This window comes from Adelges cooleyi, unplaced genomic scaffold (genome assembly GCF_023614345.1).
Source record: "Adelges cooleyi isolate 19-005CV unplaced genomic scaffold, UGA_ACOO_1.1 ACOO_flye_CR_arks_rails_tigmint_CR_PRNA_108, whole genome shotgun sequence".
Taxonomy (NCBI): domain Eukaryota; kingdom Metazoa; phylum Arthropoda; class Insecta; order Hemiptera; family Adelgidae; genus Adelges; species Adelges cooleyi.
Window position 1 is genome coordinate 16,495,632 of NW_026095761.1, and position 14,561 is coordinate 16,510,192.

General features: G+C 28.1%; 2 protein-coding genes across 6 annotated transcripts; one reads left to right on the forward strand and one right to left on the reverse strand.

Moving 5' to 3' along the window:
- Nucleotides 1-554: 554 nt before the first annotated feature.
- On the reverse strand, nucleotides 555-10,199 carry LOC126847325 (THO complex subunit 2). Of its 5 annotated transcripts, XM_050587460.1 has the most exons (31): nucleotides 10,052-10,197; nucleotides 9,864-9,983; nucleotides 9,682-9,761; nucleotides 9,524-9,612; nucleotides 9,161-9,289; nucleotides 8,799-8,911; nucleotides 8,354-8,726; nucleotides 8,140-8,280; nucleotides 7,905-8,077; nucleotides 7,615-7,813; nucleotides 7,390-7,553; nucleotides 7,133-7,319; nucleotides 6,782-7,053; nucleotides 6,599-6,716; nucleotides 6,341-6,520; nucleotides 6,112-6,276; nucleotides 5,767-6,048; nucleotides 5,589-5,702; nucleotides 5,336-5,527; nucleotides 5,007-5,267; nucleotides 3,793-4,050; nucleotides 3,574-3,727; nucleotides 3,435-3,516; nucleotides 3,236-3,356; nucleotides 2,416-2,572; nucleotides 2,252-2,292; nucleotides 1,555-1,704; nucleotides 1,351-1,408; nucleotides 1,224-1,288; nucleotides 1,076-1,134; nucleotides 556-828 (listed from the first exon to the last, which is right to left on the reverse strand). In XM_050587460.1, exons 2-31 carry the CDS (start codon nucleotides 9,911-9,913, stop codon nucleotides 804-806), a joined length of 4,452 nt encoding a protein of 1,483 aa, XP_050443417.1. In that variant the 5' UTR covers nucleotides 9,914-9,983; nucleotides 10,052-10,197; the 3' UTR covers nucleotides 556-803. The 5 variants fall into 5 exon arrangements, 4 of the variants coding, with proteins under 4 accessions (XP_050443418.1, XP_050443417.1, XP_050443419.1 ...); XM_050587461.1 differs by having other exon boundaries at nucleotides 555-828; nucleotides 3,574-3,676; nucleotides 9,864-10,198; XM_050587462.1 differs by having other exon boundaries at nucleotides 3,574-3,667; nucleotides 9,864-10,198.
- A 1,657-nt stretch (nucleotides 10,200-11,856) lies between these two features.
- On the forward strand, nucleotides 11,857-14,552 carry LOC126847326 (beta-1,4-glucuronyltransferase 1-like). The gene is made up of 5 exons (XM_050587463.1): nucleotides 11,857-11,990; nucleotides 12,057-12,417; nucleotides 12,477-12,981; nucleotides 13,827-13,980; nucleotides 14,042-14,552. The coding sequence occupies exons 1-5, from the start codon at nucleotides 11,970-11,972 to the stop codon at nucleotides 14,213-14,215; spliced, it is 1,215 nt and encodes a 404-aa protein (XP_050443420.1). The 5' UTR covers nucleotides 11,857-11,969; the 3' UTR covers nucleotides 14,216-14,552.
- The last annotated feature ends 9 nt before the right edge of the window (nucleotides 14,553-14,561 follow it).

Consider the following 14,561-nt stretch of genomic DNA (forward strand, 5'->3'; position numbering starts at 1 on the left):
TTCGACATATTTTAGGATGTCAAAAAAGGATTCGCAAAGCTGATAGTTTAAAATACCGGCTGATCTGATTGGCTCTTTGGTGATTTTTGTATAAAATTCGTTCCGTTCCGTTTTCTTTATGGATTTCGTTTCATAAGTCTCTTAATCTGAGTGTCTATCAGGATGCACTTAAGCATTTCTTTGTATTCATAAGCTCAACTAATTATTTGTGGTAACCGTATAGTTTATAAATGTTTAGAAGTGTTGTGTACAAATAATTATTCTTATAAAATTTTAAGTTTTTATAAATATCATTCAACTATATTTTGTATTACCCCGTTTCGCATATAAATAAATAAAAAGGTATAACCAACTATAAATAGAGTAATGAAATTTAAAATTATACTAGTCTAGTAATTTAAATTTAACTAGTTTGAATTTCTAAATATTAAAAAAAACCATAGCCAAGTCAAAACACTCATTGAACAGTTATTATTGTAGACAATATAGTTATTACTATTTATTTTATCATTTTCATGTATAACAATGACTTACATTATTTCAAGTGGTAGCATTTATAAGCAAAAAAAATGTTAAAAATCAGTCTTTACATATACATATAATTACAATTTATATGATACATATTTGTTTAAATTATAAGTTTTAAATAACTTATAAATTAGGTATTTACAAAAAATTTAGAAAAATGAATAATAAAATGGAAATAATAATTTTAGATTAGTAATCATACATTATATACAAAAGTTTATTTTTAAGAAATTAATAATATATTAATTGCTATTTTTAATCCAGGAAAACAGTCATCATTTTCTTTTATCAGTTCTATGCGTATGGTAAAAACATTAAGGAATATATTTTTATTAATTGTATATGCTTAAAAATATGAGATAGTTTATCAAGTAAATATTATTAGTGAAATATAAAGTATTTTGTATGTGTACACACACTGGAAAAAAAAACATTAATATACATAATATATAATGAAATACAACAGCAGCTAAGGTTTATTAAAATTATTCAACCACTTTTTTTTTTTTAATTATATAAATTTTATATTTTTGTCTAAAAAGGATATTTTTTAGTGTGCCGAGAATCATTTCGTTCTGTCCACTCTTTTAAATGTGGAGATTTTTCCTTGATAAAAAAAAAAAAATTAATTACAGGTTATATATTAGGTTTGAATATAAATATTTATAATATATTATGTATAATATTATGCTTACTCGTTCTGATCTGTGTTTGTCATTTGTATTATCTTCATGACGAGTATCTACAGGTTTAGTATTATCTAAAATAAAAATATACAATTAAGATTGGGCACAACAATTATAACTTTATAGATCAACTTACGTTTTTCATCTTCCTTACGTCGCTTTAACTCTGGTGTGGTTTCTTCTCTACGTTCTGTCTATTAAAAAAAAACATTAAGTTTACAAAAAGGCTATTGGCTATTACCAGGTGGTATATTCATAATATTAAATGGTCGGGTATCAAAAGCTCTAGTAAAAACTATATTAGTGTTGTTAATATACATAATATACAATAATAACATACCCGCTTTCTACTAATTTTACGTTCTTTGCGAGCTTCTTTTGATGACGCTGAATCAGATGATTGAGATTTTTTAAGTTTCTTATCCTTTTTCTCTGCCAATGTCGATCCATTTGTTTCAGTTTTTACTTCTGAGTTATATTTCACAGGTTGCTGTCGAGTTAAAAGTATACAGAAAATTGCAAATAAAAAAAGAACACACTGTATAAAAACAATAACTATTCTATAAAACCAACAGTTTTACATAGCTAATGGTAATTTTCTTGTTTCCTTTCTTTTAGATGTTTTGTAAAAACGAAAATAACCAAAGTGTAATTTTTATGGAACGGAAATAATAAAAACAACATTTACTAACACATATTAGGGTATAAATAAATACATTATTAAAAAACCAGCAAGGTCTTCTCTTCAATACTCGTTGAGGAAGGTGTTCAGCTACAACAGCACAATTCATCGTTTCCATCGTGTTTTGCAACAGATCCGATTTCGACATTTGGAAAATTTCAGTAATTGTAGAACACTATTGTAGTACAAATTATTGAGGGAACGTCATTTCAGGTGACACACACATACTTTAGGCTGCTCGAGCACTTTGGTTGAGAGATGAGACTATATTTATTATTGTGTTTTAGCGAATAACAGGAAGAATGTAGTAACTGTGATTTTTTTTTGATAAGAAGGCTCCAGCTTCAATTCTTACCTTCGTAACTGGACTGGTGTCCAATCGTTTTCGTTTGATATCTGAAATGTATAAACACAAATAGAAATACTATAAACTCTGAATTCCTTGATTTAAAAAAATTCTCAGAATATAAACTACTGTATTATGATATTAACAGTTCACAACTTTTTTTTTTTGTTTACCTTTGTCAGCTGCTGCATAAGAACTATTATTTATTTCGACCTCATTATTGGCTAATTTCTCTCCCGATATTGTTTGAGTCTGGACTTTGTTATTATGATTCACTATAGAACTGCTATTAACTGAATCCTTTACGATGTGATTTTTGGAAATTTCAAACTAAAAATAAAAATAAAACAATTGTAGAAGCAAAAAAAAATATATACATATATCATATATATATGGCAATCAAAAAGTAAGCTGAATTGGGCCATATATTTTTTCCAAGTAAATATTTTTTGATAAAATTTGATGGCAACACCTTTGAATGGTTCTCTCAAAGTATTAATAGCAAAATTGAAATCAGTTAAAAAGCTTATCAGTTATTAGTTAACCATCACATCATGACTTTACTACTGCAGTTACATAGTCCAAAATTAAAATATAAATATATATTATAAACAGCAAACATATTTATCACAATAAGCTGTGTCAACATCGCAATGATAATAACGCTACGACTACAATTGTAATGTATATCTTAAGCAGGACAGTCATTATATCCCAACAAAAATACTTCAGTGGTCAAGTACATTTTTTTTTTTTAGTGACCGTTTGGTTTTCTTACTTAATATTGTTTGTAAGCAAAATATTTATCGGGAACTAAGGAAAAAAAAATTTTAATGCAGTAAATTTTTAATGTGAGTATATGTTCTTAATTTTAGCTAAAAAAGTAACTCGCTTCACTGATTTTTGGTATTTTGTTCTCGATACATTGATCGTCGTGAATTTTGGTATACTTTATTGACCGGTTATCATTTTTATCTACCAGAAAAAACTTACATAAGTATCATTTTCTTTATCAAAATTCTCATCTCTACTTCGTTTTTCTTTTTTTTTAGCATTTGGATCTTCCATTTGTTCCCCTTTTTCTGGTTCTATGGTAGTCTCGTGTGTTTTTTCACTAAAATAAAATTAGTTATTCATTTTTGGAGTTTAAATACTTTATTTAAATTTAAAAAAAAAAACTATAACTACTTACTTTGGCTGTGCTGAAGACATTTTAATTGGCCGCTTATCTGCTTTCACCTTGTCTACAATTTTTTTTTCCGCTTCAACCCATTCTTAAAAATAAATTAAAAATTAAAAAATTATCTGGAGTTAAAAAAAAAAAAAATTACCTGATGCTGACGTTCCATTGATAGCAGTTTTAATAACAGGTAATGGCGGTGTTTTAGCTTCAGGAATTTTTTCATCTTCTTTCTTCTTTACATCCTGAGCATTCTTTATTACATCAGATTTACCATCACTTACACTATTTGTTGATTGACTTACCTAGTATAATAATAAACATAAATTACATTAAATTGTATACAGTTACAGAGTTACAGAAAAATTACCTTTTCACTGACTAGATGGAAATCCGCCTCCTTGAGGAACTGACTTGACCTGCCTTTTAGAAGACCACAATATGATGTTGCCAAAGTATATAGATCTTGTCGTTTTTCTTTTTCATCTTCTCTTACTTTTTCTACTTTTTTATCAATTAAAGTTGCCAATTTAGTTAATACCGGAAAATGGTTTACAATTTTGATCAAGATTATCAATGAATTACGAATTTGCACATAATCCTTAGACTCCAAGCAAACCATCATGGCCTTAGAAATAATAATTTATATTAATACAGTATACTTCAGATTATTGATATAATTATATACCATCCATTATGTTTCAAAATGTTTGCTAAAAAGAATATTTATTTTAAGTTCTCAACTTTAATGATTGGGATGTTCAAGACAAGAAAAAAATCCAACTTCTATTTAATAGTTTTGCTGATTTGTAAAAATGAATGTTAACTTATTAAGTTATCAAAACAATAATAAAGGAGGCAGTTTTCATCCCTTTTTATTAGCTCATAACCACTTCAGTGTCAACATAAATCCATCATAAAAAAAGTGAAACATTCATGAAAAACAAATTTTGGCAAAAAAATACAAATGAGACTGAACATTTGAAGTTTATATCCATAACAATAGTCTTATAAAAAAAAAGAAGACATGAAAAATGTTCATTTCTTTATTTATTTAATCTAAGCTTTGGCAACTATTGGCCTTTTGCTATCGATTAATTGTTTTTTTGGGTTAGTTTCGAGTTTGGTTGGGTTTGTGTAGATGTGGAACACATGAGGTGGGAACATGGAATGAATCGCCGCTAAAAATCAAAGCAGCAACATACATAGCTTATTTCTTTAATGTACTATTCATTATTGAATAAATTGGCTATATTATTTAATTATCAGTGTTCAATCATTCTACATAATATGTTAATTATTAGTAGTGATAAGTGTACTGTGCATAGGTCATATGACTGTTTTTCATCCATTATGTTTAAATGGATGCTTAAAACGAATAGTAGCTAGGGTTAAAACTGAGTCGAGTGGATTTTATTTTGGAAATTTTTTTCATAATTAATTTGTACATCCATTTACATTTAATTTTTTTATAGAATAAAATGGACGACTCCTGCGAGCAAACATTTTTGAAAAAGTCATAAATAATAAACACTTCAACCATAGTGAACACATAATATATAATTTAAAAGAACAGTTCATTACTTTTGTTATTTTATAATGCCATTTGTGACATACGTGTCTGAAATTTTCATAACCAACGTGATCGTTACTCGATTGAACAAACTGATCACTATTTTTACATTTAGTCACAAATCCAGGATATGTGGCACATTCTTTCTCAAAAATCTCGTGACTTGAATGCCAGCGACTTACATTTTTTAACATTTCGTTTAAGAAAATACCATACCGATGAGCTTCATTTTCTGTACAGAGTGTTACAGAATAAGTGATATCACAAAACAACTAAATATAAAAAATCAGATCAATATTTCATATTAAAGCTTTAAAAATTATAAAAGAATTTTACATACTCGGTCATAACAGAGTAAAGTTGAAAAATTTGCAGTTTTTAATGAATGTAATGTTTGAACAAACTTAGCACAATACATAGCATCTGTGTGTGTAAAAATACATCGTGGAAACAAGCACAATTGTAAAAACTGTGTTACAGTTTCGTTTTTAGCTGATTTAGCCGAACGGGATAAAAACCACGTATCTTTTTCCTAAAATTGAATTTTTATTATTTTAAACATTTAATCACTTATGGAAAACATTGTTATTTACTTGATTTAACATGTAGTTAATTTTTTCAATATGTTCTTGTTGCTTTTTTTTCTCGTCGTTGAGCTTTGTTATTATTGTCGATAATCGTTCTTGTTCTTTCTTTACTTTAGTATTCTAAAAATACAATCAACTGAAAACCAAGATAACAAAGTAAAAAGGTGAACGTTTAAATTCTTACAGCTTGTTTTGAATCCCCTAGTGCAGCGGATTGTGCTTTGAGTTTATTAATTTCTCTTTTATAAGCTTCGACGGGAACACTTAAGTCATACAAAGTCAATGACCAAAATGTTACTAAAAATCCTGGAGATACATCTTCCCACACTTTTTCAAGATGTAACGGTACGACAGAATCAACAATAGATGACATTACTTCTTTATATGCCTCTGCATACATGGTTTGTCGAATCGGCAATGATTTTTTAGAATTTGGATCAGCTTTACGCAATGTATCAAAACGAGTCTATAAAATTATTATTATTAGTAAAATCATTTGCAAGTTTTCATAAAGTATAAAAACACTTACATTAATAAAATGGTTAAACATCGGTCTGGCCAGAAAAAAGGCCACGTCCATATGAACATGATGTTGATCAAGTAAATCATGAACAGATGGCAAGTGATTAATATATTCCTCCATGGAAAACGTAGATCCCATAAAAGTGCCATATTGAACTAAAGTATCCTGACACTGTGACATAAGAAATTTAAATAAACTAAAATAAAACTGTATGTTTATTATTACTTTAGTTTACCTGATCATAGAGCTGTCCTGCCAGTTTGATGTGTATTGATTCGTGTTCTTTGTAAATTACGCTATGTCTTTGCTGAGCAATTAATAAACATAGAGCTACAGCTAAATTATTATCCAACAAAGACTCCTTTAATCGAATTGAAGATTTTTTTGTATTCCTTATTTGATTATAATAACCAGCCTTAAATAAACCATTGTAGTACGATTAATACGGGGAAACTATTATATTAATTATTATTTAAAAAAATGATCGATATACTTCTGTTTTAAGATAATCACCTCCCGACATAGCTTCAATTTGATCGGGAGTTATTTGTTCCATAAGTTCAACACCAGCCATCTTTAACACTATTTCTTTAAGTATCAAAAGATCCAAGCTGCAAAATTTTTAAAAATGCAATATTAATAATGAAATTAAGTCAACATTTTCCTTTTAAATTACCTGTTTTCAGTCTTAAGTTGATTTGCTACATACTGTAAGATACCAGTAAGTTCTATAGGATGTTTTTTGAAAATAGCTCCACAAAATGAAGCTGTGCTCTGAAGCCATACAGATATAGATGTTCCATCGTGTTTTACTCTATCTTGACCACTTTTACCTAATGTTTCCACAATACAATATCCGAGCACATCAAATGACAAGCTAGTCATGAATTTCAAACATTCAACAACGATACTGCTCAGATTGTCAAACACTTGAATTTGTCCTAATATCTAAAATTATCATTATAATTTTAAATATTAATTAACATCTCGATTGTCATAAATTCAAAAGTAAAATATTGATTATTACATAATCAAACAAGTAACCCGGGGCATAATGTGATATTTTGCCGATTACTCTACTTGAAGGTTTAGTATTATCTTTGCAAAGGCGTTTCATAACAGATTTGGCTTTTTTCTGAACGTCAACCTTCTTAGTCAACAACTTAGGATGGTATTTATGGGTTTCATTCTTCCAACTGTTGTATAATGCGTACCTAAATATTTTTCATAATTTATAATAAATTAACTTTGTTTGGTTTAAATTTATTAAAAAAATACTCATACCTGCAGTGATATGGGTATAACTGTAATAACGACCATAAATGTTCAGAAAAACTACTTCCTTCTGATAAAGATAATGACGGTAACAGTACACGATCTAACAAAGACAGTGTGTCAAAATAATATCCATCTTTATTTGGGGAAAAATCTTTGTTTTTAATTCCTTCCTATATTATAAAAAAAAAGTTAATTATTACTATGTTATTATTTATTAACTATTATGCATACCTTAATTAAAGCTTCTCTGATGATTCTCACTACTTTAAACATCAGAACAGGATCACGATGCAAGCCAGGTCCTAGGGTGATTAACATTGGTATAACAACATTGTGAAAATCCTCAAATGTCAGTACAGGTTTCAGAGAGTAAGAATTTTCTTGAAGAGGCTCATTTTTTTTCTCAGATTTCGAATGTAGGTTAAATACTCTATAATATTTTCAATACAATAAGCAAAATTTGTATGTTTACAAAATGCATTATTATACAAGTCATAAGATACAATAGGATATTAACTCACTGCACATAAACTGGATCAATTATTTGACTGATAAGATTACAGAGGGCATCTCCAATAGGAGAATACTCAACAGCATAATACTCAGGAAATCTCTTCAACAATACTTGAGCTGTTTTCCAGTCGCCTATTTCTAACATAGCTTCACACAAAAGAAACTTCTGATTTTCTTCTAGCTATATAAATATAATTATACTGTCATTTTAAAAATATCACTTTTTTTTTTTAATACTACTACCTTAGCTTCATCAATATTGTCGACCGATTCAGTTTCAGGAGCTTTTGACAAAAATATACTTGATGCTTTCTTCATGTAGTCTTGACCACTTTTCATATCTTTTTCCCAATTTTTTTGTATGACTTTATCATCCGGCGTCAACTACAATGTAAAAGAGTAACAAAAAGATTACGCATAAAACAAGAATTATTTATATAAGCAATTAAATTCTTACCCATGGATATATATTGTCTAGCTCAATTAAATTATGTTGAATTAATAAAGCAATCAACCTATATGAAGAATGGTTCAAGTCGTTTACTTGTCGTAATTTAAATGCTAATACTTCAGTAAGTCTCTGGGATTCAGGCATATAATCACGTAACAAAGGTATGAAGAAATGTTCAGCCTTGTTATCAGTGTGATGTTCAAATGAATCCAATATAATATCCAAAACCCGATTTGGGTCTAAATTAAAGCAACCAATCAATGATTTGATAATTTCTAACATAAGTTTTGGATCCATATTATCAGAGTTTAATTCAGTTACTAATTTGGAGTAACCTTCAGATTCTTCACGAAACAGATTGTATTTTCGCTGTTTATAACTTTAAACAAAATATTTATTTTTACCATTTATAAATCAAACTTATTAATTTTATAAAATCCTATTAACTTACAAGAGTTTAGTTTTAATTTTGATAAATTTAGTGGAAAAAACGTTATTTAACATCTTAATATCTTTTAGCGATTCAATTTCCAATCTTTCTTTAAGAAGTTTATCTGTAAATAACTAAAATAAATAACATTATTTTAGTTTGATTTTTTCGTGATAACTTAATCTAGTTAATAATTGTGGATCAGTTGATTTTTGGATTTTCAATATTAGTCCAAATAATCTGTTATCAGTATATTCCGCCACTACCAGGTGGCTAGACGGTAAGTAAGGAAATGAATACTGACAACTGACTCATGAGGTCCACACGAGGATAAAGTGATATAAACATTTGTAATAATAAACTAATAACCAAAGTATACTAACCTTTTGAGAATCTTTAACTAGGCTGCTAAAATTATCCCTTTCATGTCCGACATTATCTGAAAGAGCCGTTTCAGTATCCAAAAAGTTAAACACATCCATTACCACAGAAGCTATTTCTACATTTGAACACTAAAAAAATTATCCACAGGTATAATTAAAAAAAACATTTTACCTTAATTAAGTTTCTAAGTTATGAAATTATTATTATCTAATGGAAACCCCTTTAATACCAATTAAGATAATAATACTTATAATTTATAGTATTATTATAAAGTTCTAAACACGTTAATTAATTTAAGGTAAAAGCTTTACATAATAAGTCACTAACAAACTATTAACTTTTCAACTTTACCCGTCACTCACCAAATCGTTTAATACGGACAGTCCCATACCAACTTTCATCTTCCCTTTAATGCATGCTATCATCAATGACAGTATGGCTTTTGCCAAGTCTAAAACCAAATGTAAATGAAACAGGTGAAACATAATATATCTTAAATAAACGCATTCAGTAAGCTTACCAGTAGGATTTCCATTACTTGTAATTGTCAAAGATGACTCAGACTTAAAAGTATTCACAAACTCGTGACATTTAGCCAAACTGAAATAAATAAAAAATTAGGGTTACGACAAATCAAAACTACATTATACAAGTTAAGGCTAATAGATATGAGTGAAATATAAATAAATTAAAAACTTATACAATTCAGTTTTTTCAGTGGCTCCCCAATTTTCAAAATTCAATTTGTCCATTTTTTCGAACGATTTAAGTACGAAAACAATTGTTCTAGTTCATCAGTTTGAAACCAAAATAATAAACATACTGACAGAAAACAAATAAGCGATAAAATTTGTATTTTGTTGTGACAATAAACAATTTACAATTTTTACTTTATCAGAAACAATTTATACCGACGCTTTCTTCTTATACTGGCATTTTATTAGATAAAGCCTTAAGCCACAAACAATATTTTTCAAGGAAACGAAAATTCCGTGAATCGTGGGAGAAAACAATATGTACGATGGCAACAACAGCGGTAACACCATGTTCAATAAAACACGCCGTATGACAACCAAACCAAAGAGGTTACACTACCTTAGGTTTAGATCATTTACATTTTACAATCATGAATTGGGCATACTGTATATACCTTTGTGTCCAACATATTTGAGGTTAATAGCCAAACAAACATACATATTTTGTTCTATTGCGTATGCGGTATAGTGTGTGAAAGAGTACCACGCCTGCGCAGTAGCTATCGAGCATGCGCTGTAGTACGTGTATGTTTGCTTGGTTATTCACCTCGGTTTGATGTTGGACTCAACTAACAAGTAACTACCGTCTAAGCTTGCTGCTTGGTAGCTGTGGGCCATTGATTACGCCGGGTCTCCAACTACCAAGTAACTAATAACTATTAAACAGCAAAATAGTGCCAATATTTGACAAAAAAAAGGTTTCATGTATGCAATTATTTATAATATGCACAGTGCATAATATAAGGTAATCTTAAAACGTTTTTACTTTTTGAGGTGAAAATAATCAAACGAAAAAAAATACTTCGTTTAATGATCGAATTCTGATCATTTTTTTTTTGTGTGTTATAAAAGTGGAAGACTTTTTTTATCACCTATTTTTGATCTGTTTCGAATCCTGAGAATAATAATATATATTTTACCAACAATGCTTTACATTCCCAAATAGAGCCGAAAGTGTTACCGTGTTTTGTTTTACGCATGAAGTATTAAACTATGTCAATCGTTTATTTAGCACGGTTTTACGTTTGCAAAACTCCTATTATTTTGGCAAGTAAAGTATATTGTATTTATGTATATTATAATAAAATAAAATATTAATTTATAAACATTTAAATTAGAAGTTGTAGGATTATATTTTTATAAAAAAATTGTTATATTTAAATTTTAATATTATTATATTTTATCAATCCATGATAACTGATAAAAAGATAAAAACATATGATTATTTTGTTTTTATATAAGTACAAATGTACAATAATAATTCAATAGTCAATATTAAATTACCCAATAGACAATAGTGCGAATACCTACAAAGTTAGTAGTTTAACCTTAGAAAAGAGTTTAAGAGATTAAGTTTAGCTTTTTGGATTCATAATTCATTTCACTTCTTATTTAATAAGAAGATAACTAAAGTTTAAAATCAAGTTTGTGCTTTGCAATGGTAATAATATTGCCTATTATAAGCTCGTATTTGCTCTAGACTTAGGTACTACAGTTTAAAACATAGAATAAATCAATTTTATTATTGTTCAAATTTGTCTGTACATGTTTTTATTTTAATAGTTTTATTCAAGTAATACATTTTACCATTTTAAACCCACTTGTTATATTTAATATTATTTGAATGTTACTACAGGACAATGAGCAAATTTGATTCAGTCGGTCCACCCGATCCTGTGTCAAATTTAAGACCAATTAAATTTCATGTGCCAAAAAATGAATCGTCAATAGAACGTGAACTACGACTAAAGAGAATAAAAGTAGCTAAATGGAATAATGACTTTTGGACTAATCACAACCTTAGGTTTATCAATGAAAGAGAAACGTATAAAAAAAAGTTAGCTGACAAAGGAATATCAAGTGCCACAGCCGACCAAATGTCTGAATTTTATAAAGATTTTCTTGACAGGAATTGGAAATCTCATTTTACATACAATTTTGAATGGTACAAACAAAATATTTCTATTGTCAGATTAATGCTAAACAAGAATATCTACAAAGCTATTCAATGGACCAAAAAACTTAAGTTTTGAATTGTCATATATTAAAAAGAATGTCTTCGTTTAAACATTTTGTAAGTTACTGAATAAACTATTTATCCAACTTGATTTTTTATTTATTTAGTTTTATGCAATTCTAGAGGTGGTTTCAATGTTACATCATACGATACTTTGTGTTTTTATTATTGGCTTACAATATATATATCATACTTAAGCTACTAAATTCTAAAACTGATACTAAACAAACTTTTGCAAATGAAGAACCAATGAATAAATCGTATTTCCATTTCTTAATAACAAATGGTCGTTGGGACAGCAAGCGTATGATTAAAACATTTGATAATGTGTTGTTAGCAGAACACAAACAAGATGGAATGATATGCTTAGCTACACAAAGTTCTTTTGACAGATTATTTAATATTGTAGAGTTGGCAGGAAATTGGAATGGCCCAATATCCATGGCTGTTTATGCAGCTGGTGATGAACTGTTCTATTTGCAAGGTATTTGAGTTGGTTTAGTACCTAGTTGATGTTACAATTTTTGTTTTTTATTATTGCAGACTATGTAAAATTTCTACGCCGTTGTTATAAAACAATCCTTCACACAGTAACATTTCATCTGGCTTTACCAGCTAATAAATTACCTGAATATTCATTGTCAGGTCATTCGACTGATACATTTTCATGCCACCAGAATCCTAAAGAAGTATTGTTGGCTTTAATAGAGAACCTGCCAGAAAATTTAAAACGTTGGAGAACTCGCATGCCTTATCCTCAAAATCACTTGAGAAATCTTGCACGATTCAATTGTCAAACACATTATTCATTTGTCACTGATATTGACATTATACCTAGTTTTAATTCGGCAAGAGTGCTCAATGAATTCCTATATGCACGACCGAAATGCTTGAAATGTGTATATATCTTGCCTACTTATGAAGTCCATCAATCGGCTAAATCCCCAAATGATTTTACACAATTAATGAAACTAAAAAATATTGGATTAGCTAGGTACTTCCACAAAGAAGTGTTCGAGTTGAATCAGTTGCCCACAAACTTTGATCGGTACAAATACATATTATTTAATGTTTAAGTTGAATATTTATTTTAACAACATTTGATGTTAAACTTGTACAACTTGTAGTCAAATTTTAATAGTCTATATTATTACGAAAGCTATTTTATGCAAAAGTAGTAAGACACATAGAAATTAGTCGCTTGACGCCCATTACGAAATACAATATGTTTTATTTGCCTGACAAAAACTAATTTTTAAATTTTTGTCACATAATAAATAATACTATTCACCATGTTAAAATTCATGTGGAGCCGATAGTATTACTTTTTGTGTTTGAATGAAACATGTTTGTTTTGTTTCAAAAGCACAAATTTATAAGTATTTGACAGTCTTAGACTACTGTTTAAGATGTACTTTTGTAATCTAATGAAAATACTTGTTACATTATTATCGGTAATATTTCTTTTTCATTGATTAAAAGCAATGTTCACTTACTTTACTTTCTTTAAAAAAGGTTATGGAATTACTAGAGTTATTTGAAAAAGTGCATAAAATACACTATAGACCATTTTCAGCACATAAATACTTGCATATTTTAATCAAAGCCTTATAATGGTAATTTTAGTTCTGGCTTTCATCAATGTTTATACACAATTTGTAAAGGCTATTAAATATCATTTTTTTAAACTACAAAAAACTTTAACACTTGTGGTTATATATTATAAAATATTTAAATAAATCCCCTTAACCAGAAATAATACTAGCCTTTATGTATTTCGGCAGCATTGTTACCATCTTCAGGGCATGCATAGACTAAATGGTTTATTTAAATACTTTGTTATACACTATTATATTTATTTATTTTTTCACAAATATTTATTATTTGTTGTAGATTTGAAAAAATGTCTTTGATAAATCACAATGTTCGTGTGAGCCATACAGTGTCTAAATACCAGTTATATTATGAACCATTTTATGTATCACTTAATAATGTTCCTAGCTACGAAGAAAGGTTTATTGGCTATGGATATACAAGAAATTCCCAAGTCCGTTATTAATAATTATTATAGTTAACATTTGATTAAAGTATTTTTCCTCTGTACTCAGGTTTATGAAATGTTTGCGGCAAAATATCAGTTTGATGTCCTTACGAACATTTTTACATACCAACACTCCTTTGCATCACTCAAAAAAAGGTCTTACTACCGTCAATTTCAATATGCAGAAAATTTAGCTCTCTTCTCAAAGTTCAAAAAAGAAATTTCAACAAGATATTCATAAATTCTTGGCTTATACAATTACTTAACAATTTTTTTTAATACATGAGTTTAATAATTACAAGTACCATTTTTTAACCATTTTAAGTTGTATCAAAAACGTTTTACTAATTTAAAGTAATCATAATAGTGGACAATACACATAAATGTGTTCATTTAATTTCTTGCCCCGTTTCTATTTTGTATTTGATTTGTTATAATATAATATAATTAACATAAAAGCATATTCTAAATTTAATAATAAGATGAATGTGTATTTAGAAAATATATTACTTTTCATAAATTATTAAGCAATTGAATCAAATTTATAAATAAAACATTTGTAAATAAGTTATCAGAGATTTTATTAT

Excerpts from the sequence above, each read along its gene's own strand:
- LOC126847325 (XM_050587460.1), bottom strand. The coding sequence starts at position 9,913 with ATGGACAAATTGAATTTTGAAAATTGGGGAGCCACTGAAAAAACTGAA. Across the intron at positions 3,357-3,434 it reads ATGTCTTCAGCACAGCCAAA|TGAAAAAACACACGAGACTA; the intron begins GTAAGTAGTTAT and ends ATTTTATTTTAG. Across the intron at positions 2,293-2,415 it reads TTATGCAGCAGCTGACAAAG|ATATCAAACGAAAACGATTG; the intron begins GTAAACAAAAAA and ends TATACATTTCAG.
- LOC126847326 (XM_050587463.1), top strand. The coding sequence starts at position 11,970 with ATGTCTTCGTTTAAACATTTT. Across the intron at positions 12,418-12,476 it reads TGAACTGTTCTATTTGCAAG|ACTATGTAAAATTTCTACGC; the intron begins GTATTTGAGTTG and ends TTATTATTGCAG. Across the intron at positions 13,981-14,041 it reads GATATACAAGAAATTCCCAA|GTTTATGAAATGTTTGCGGC; the intron begins GTCCGTTATTAA and ends CTCTGTACTCAG.